General features: G+C 45.9%; 1 protein-coding gene across 1 annotated transcript in view; it reads left to right on the forward strand.

The window, feature by feature from the left end:
* Positions 1-203: 203 nt before the first annotated feature.
* Positions 204-6,874, forward strand: part of LOC101861023 — a gene marked incomplete in the record, with an annotated part of 48,099 nt that continues 41,428 nt past the window's right edge. Inside the window, 1 exon segment of the mRNA XM_035968158.1 lies at positions 204-3,010. Coding sequence (XP_035824051.1) covers positions 1,139-3,010 — 1,872 coding nt within the window.

Here is a 6,874-nt window from a genome sequence, read left to right on the forward strand (position 1 = left end):
ATGTATTATTGAATGTATTTGTTGATGTATCTAGGTGTGGACGCTATATTTGTACACCAAATCCCTTTAATAATGAGATCAATAAACGTGGAATCTAAATATTTACATGTACTTATTGATTCATTTCATTGTGAACCAAAGCATTATTCATAGAAAGTAATTGTCATATTTTGCTTGTTTGTTGTGGTTTTTTCCAGATAAGTACTCAGAGAAGTACGTGACCGATTGTGCCCCTGAAGACTCCCACAGTCTGGACAGCCTCACTCGGACATTAATGTTTGGTTATCTCCCTCGTTATCTCCCTCTCTTTCTCAAACACTGAGAACTTCGTCCGTCGGGCTCTTCAAACCGGTTTTTTTGATCTGCCAGCCCGCCTTATAGACCTCAGATCTCACTTCAACTCATTTTGTGATCACAGAGGGAGTGACACTCATAATGATGAAGTCACTTGGTAGCACTCAGCATTGATGGCAGAGTTGCCTTGAAGTCAATCGAAATTCCTCGAAAGTCTATCATTGTTTCTTAGAAGCCTCTTAGAGTTAGAGTTTCCTGAAAGTCTATACACATCTCTCGGAAGTTATCTGAGGGTTCCCAGAACTCTTTTTGGGGGTTTCCCAGGAGTCTTTTAGCTGAAGTCGTAAAAACCGAAACGCTTGGTGTCATTTTTTGCTCTTAACGCCGAGAAAGAAAAGAGCTAGACCAAATTATCTTAACACAATTTATGATAAACGCTGATCTCTGCTTGCTTGCAGTGTTTTGATGTTAAATAAAGACAGCCCAGTGGTTTTCAAAAGACCTAGCCCCAAGTGGAAAAGCTCATTCTTAATCTTATACAGGTAGTCGGGGAGAGGGAAAAATAAAATATGAATTTAACGACAGAAACGCTCTGAGTTGCCACGGTGTTGTGACTGACTGGATCTGGTATGCTGCCAAGATTTTTTTTAAAAGACTGTACTTTGCAAGCTGTCAGTGAGTCTTCATAACCACAACCAGCAATGCCTTACATTTTAAAGACTACAATTTCAATAATTGTAACAGGCTGTTTAAATTCAGAATGGCTGCTGCTCCGTGTTTTATAGATCATTGAAAACGTCAAGTCAACCCAAATTTTGTCCAGGGTCCAGCTTCTCGATTTACCATGCGACCGTTGTGGAGTTGCGCCCAGTGGATGCTCGCCAGCAGTATCCCGGTTCTGTTGTGGCTAGCCGGATATACGTCATGTCACGTGATACACGGAAACGTCACAGGGGGAGAGGATCCGGGGATCCTGCCAGCTCGTCTCCCGCCACAGGACATCCTCCAGGGCCAGGTGTTGGCGGGAAAACTGCAGCTGTACAGACAGACGTCTGGCACTGACGTCACTCCCCCCGCCAGCTGGGCCGGTGTGGCGTCTTCTCGTCTGCTGTCCCCGACACACTTCTGGCACGGGTCGGTCTCAGCGAAACCTCCTTCCGAGGTGTCATTTTCTCACGGGGCGCCGCTTCCACACTCAGCTGATCCTATCGACTCAAATTCGAAACAAGCACAATTGATGTATCGGACGTTACGAAACACTTCGATTTCGGAAGACTTGACAACAGCCCAGAAGGCGAACAACAACATCATCAGTCCTAGAAACAAGAATTTACCAGAACGAGAACGCCATTACGCTTCTAGCAACTCAGTCTCAAAGCTGTCTCTGACTTCGCATGACGCATCAGAAAACTCAATCTCAAAACTATCTCTGACTTTAGAAAAAGAAGAAGAAAAAGAAAGCGTAGTTGACGGTAAATTAAAAACCTACACAAGAGAGCCACGCCAGAATACAAACGTGTTTTCTCTCCGAGACACATCGCCTCTCGGCTCCCAGGTCCCCAACACTGCGATTTCTCTTATCGTGAGCTGGGCAACGCCCAATAGATCTCACCAGGCCGGCGCTGCCCAGAGGTCAAACAGTGACCTTCCAGACCTGTCAAAAACAGTTCGCGCTCCGAATTCTGTCAGACTGTGGAAGAGATCTGCAGCTGATTCTGTGGGTTCTACTGAGCTAGGAACTACAACCCCACACGCTGAGCGTGACAGTGTGTCTTTGAGTACAATTACGTCAGTCACAAAGGCCTCTTTGGAATCTCTCACACAGACACCCAACAAGTCTCCCACCCCGACTCAGGCACCCCACACACCCTTTTCTTCTCCCACACAGGCACCCCACACCCCCTTTTCTCTCACACAGGCACCCCACACCCCCTTTTCTCTCACACAGGCACCCCACACCCCTTTTTCTTCTTCCACACAGGGTCCCAACACGGAGATCGTACCCAACACTTCTACCACCCCCACACATTTTCCCCCAAACTCCTACCCACACAACATGCGTGTATCCCCAACCTCTCCCACTCTCACACACATACCCAACACACCTTCTGCACCCAAACAGGTACTCCAAACCTCTCCCATTCTCCCTCCCACACCCACACACATACCCACACACATACCCACACACATACCCCACACACCTGTCAACCCAGTAACGCCCACACAGGCGAAAGGATTTCCTCCGACCAGCACAAGGCCCACATCTCAGAGAATTTCACAAGAGCCTTCACAACCACCAACAGAGGCACCAAACACAAGTCCTGTTTCGCCTCTATCCACAATCGCCACCACTACAAACAGAAGTCCTGTTTCGCCTCGTTCCATGACCGCCGCCTCAGACAGAAGTCCTGTTTCGCCTCCATCCACAACCGCCACCATTAACACAAGTCCTGTTTCGCCTCCTTCCACAACCGCCGCCACAACGTCAGACACATTAAACCCAACATCAACAACACCACCATCACAACCCCCAACAACAGCAACAACAACAACGGTAACAACAACAGCAACAACCACCACCACCATCCGTGTGCCGGAGCAGATCCGCATCGCGTGGCTAGCTCCCTATGGCTGGGACGAAGGGTTCAGCGCGGAGACAACCGTCAACGCCCTCAAGGGAGCCATCCACGACGCGCAGAGGTTCCTGCCCTCTACCGTCATCCGGTGAGTACTGTAGACTGTAGACCAGTGTTGTCACGTGGTTGGGCCTTTGGGGTCACGTGATTGGGCCTCTGTGGTCACGTGGTTAGACTGAACCACTTCATCACGTGACTATATACCTCTGTTATCACATGACTACGCGACTTTGGGTTTTTTAATTTGTTGATTTGTTTGGGTTTTGTTTTCTTTTGTTTTGGTTTTTTCTTCTTAGAATTTTACGACATTTGCAACACATATTAGCGCGCTCATATGACTTTATGCAGTTGCGCGCTCCGTAAAACACTTACCCCCAAAAAACCCTCTCATACTATGGGTCATATAAATTATTCCAAAGATTAGAGGTTTTACTACTAAAAAGTACCAAACAAAGAGAAGAAGGAGGGGGAAGGGGGGGGGGGGGTAAAGATGATGATAGATGTTTGATGGGAGAAAATATAGTCGAGCCCTCAAGGGAGCCATCCACGACGCTCAGAGGTTCCTCCCTCAACGGTCATTCGGTGAGTACTTTAGACCAGTGCAGTCACGTGACTAGGCCTCTGTAACGTGGTCACGTGGCAGGGCTTTTGAGATCTCCTGTGACTGGACCACTTTATCACGTGACTATAATAATATACCTCTATTATCACGTGACTAGGCGACTGGAGGTTTTGGGGTGTGTGTTTTTTTTTGTTGGGTTTTTTGGGGGTTGGCTTGTTTATTTTTGTTGTTGTTTTTATTTTTGTTTTCTTGTAAGAATTTTATTGCACTTGCAACACATATTATAGGTCATGTAAATGCCAAAGATTAGAGGAGTTACTACAGGAGAGTACCAAACAAAGAGAAGAGAGAGGGGGGAGGATAAGGATGATAGATGTTTGATGGGAGAAAAGATAGTCGAGCCCTCAAGAAAGCCATCCACGACGCTCAGAGGTTCATGCGCTCTTTCGTCATTCGGTGAGTAGTGTAGACTGTAGACCAGTGTTGTCATGTGACTGGCGATACTCGGTGCCATAGACTTGTACACATTGACCACACACTGTCATGGTCGCATCTCTTCGAAAAAGAATAAAAATTAGACTCGAAACGTCACCACCTTGCAGCATGCCATTATCAACCCAATGGGAGACAGATCACCAGTTTCGCTTTTGTCGAGTGCTTGCGTCACCTCCATTCTCCCGCCCCTCCCCTTCCTTTTCATTTTTTTGCCCGTCATCTCGCTCGATTCAAGTCAGATGGCGCGTTCTATAGTGCACCGGAAATACGCCAGAATACAATATCTAGGATAATATGTCATAATGCACAAGTCTTGGCTTAGCACTCTTCCTTATACTTGTGACGCAATGTTTGTTTGCACAGCAAGATGTACACCTATGTTCATTCCGATATATAAATATGTATATTATAAGAACCTGTGACAAAATGTTCCCTCTCACCCTTTCACCTGACGTCATTCCACCTTTTCTGCGCCGTAAAATTACCTGTCCATCTATTTATAGCCACCTGATTCGGATTAAGAACCCCCAGGCAAAAGCTTCTAGGATACCATGCGACAATGATGTTGTGTCGAGCGTGCTCAAATACTCGTTACTCGCGAGCGACGCCTTGCCAAAGATTGTACATAACAAGATAGTTCACTCGGCCAAAAAAGTGTCCGCGGAAGTCTGCGCATTGCTTCAGATGTCACTGAAGTCTTTGTTTTGAAGCTCTCTATCGTTTCTCCAGAAGAAGAATGGGAATAGCACCACCTGGCGCATCAGCTGTTCCGGTTCGCTCAGCGTGGAGTTTTGAGTTTATTTTAATTTTCATGACCTCTCGCCTCTCGTTCTACAGCCAAATTGAACGAAGAAAACAGTCGCCCCTTCCACCTGAAGAGGATTTTTGTCAGCGTAACCATTTTAAAAGGCGTTATTCCGAAATTTTAATTATGATTTACACAAAAACTTGTTAGTTTCACTTTGATTATTTTTTCCACACAAGTAGGGTAACTCTGCTCGCAAAGCGGGCGCTTTTTCGAAGAGAGCGCCACCAAATTTTGAGGACACGTTTTTAATTGGTTCAAAGAGAGTAGTGAACCATCTTGTTATACAGAATCTTTGGCCTAGCTCGAGCTATTCGAGTAGTATCTTCAGTACTCGAATCAGAGCTGTTCATGAGGTACCGAACCTTAACTCTCTCAATAGTGGTCGGTGTTCTTTAGTTTGGTTTCAGTAAGAGTTTTACGGCACTTGCAAGATAATTAGGTCATATAAGTGCCGAAGATTAGAGGTGGTACTAGATAGTAACATACAAATAAATGAAGGAGGAGAGAGGTGGGAACGATAGATCTTTGACAGGAGAGAAGGAACAAACCACATCGGGGCACCCGCCAACCACCCACAGTCGGTGTTTTAAGGAGTAACTCTGTCTCCTCCTTTTGAAAACGCTGTGCAGAGAGATGCAGAGAGACTGCAGCGTTTTCATGGTTGGATTATTTAACCCTATCCGTAGGTCGTGTTTTACTATCGTATCAATACGACGTGGGGAACTATGTGCTACCACTTTCCAAAGAGGAAATTTACTCGTTAATCCGATCCGTACACTTTGCATAGCAGTTTGTCAAAATGTTGAGGGGGTTTTTTTTTAATACTGAAAGTTTCAAAGAGATCTTCGTACTAGAAGTATTCTAAAATGTGAAGAATACAACTCCGGGGGTACAAAATGACCCCAGGGCGTACGGATAGGGTTAAATATATATATTTCTGGAGGGTGGGGGGTGGTCTCCATTCACCCCCACCCCACCCTTCAAACCACACCCACCCCACCCCCCAAACCACACAACGCCTCTCCTTCCCTGTCTCTTTGGTGTTATATCATTGTGTCGCTTGCCTCCCTGTTGCAGCACAGGTAAGGAATTCGGATAGGGATAGCCAGATGAGTCAAAACAGAGTCTTTTGGCTCGAACTGAGAGCGCTCGAGTAGTAATATTATTATCGAGCGCTTGTGAGCGGTCAAAGATAGTACATAAACAAGATAGTCCACTCCTCTCCTTGAGTCAATTATAAAAATGTCCTCAAAATCCGGTGGCGCCATCTTCGAAAAAGTGCGGACTTTGCCATCAGAGTTACCCTACTTGTGTGAAAAACAATAAAAGCGAAACTAACAAACTGAGCTATTCCTATTCTTCTTCTGGCGAAACGAAAGAGAGCTTCAAAACAAAGACTGCAGCGCCATCTGAAGCAATGCGCGGACTTCCGCGGACACTTTTATTTAGCTGAGTGAACTATCTTGTTATGTACGATCTTTGGAGCGGTGAAATATTGAGTACTACACAACACTATCACGCACAAGTACTACCTGGCAACCTACATAAAACACAGTCCAAATTGGCCAAGACGACCATCCGTTGTCGAGAAAAGTGTCTTGGACATATGATTTTCTTATACAGGTGATTGTCTTGAGCAGGTGATTGTCTTGGACAAGTGATTGTCTTAGACAGGTGATTGTCTTGTACAGGTGATTGTCTTGTACAGGTGGTTGTCTTGTACAGGTGATTGTCTTGTACAGGGGACCATCAGAGCAGGTTCCACTGTACAGGTGACGCGCGCTGGAGTTGCCCCTCGTTAGAGGTGGGCAAAATCCGGATAAATATCCGGATAATCCGATAATCCCCAATAAGACATTATCCGAATTCAGACTCTTAACTCTCTTTCCTGACCCGTCTGCTGAAGTGGTTGCACCCATTTGTTGAAGTGGTTCTAACTCGTTTGTCGAAGTGGTTCTAATTGTAACCCACTGGCGGAATCGGTTCATATCATATTATTGTTTGCCGAAGAGGTGCACTAACATAGTATCTGGATTTTGCTAAAGAGACTCATTGCCAAGCCCTGCTCCCCCCCCCCCT

This window comes from Aplysia californica, unplaced genomic scaffold (assembly GCF_000002075.1).
Source record: "Aplysia californica isolate F4 #8 unplaced genomic scaffold, AplCal3.0 scaffold00042, whole genome shotgun sequence".
Taxonomy (NCBI): Eukaryota; Metazoa; Mollusca; class Gastropoda; order Aplysiida; family Aplysiidae; genus Aplysia; species Aplysia californica.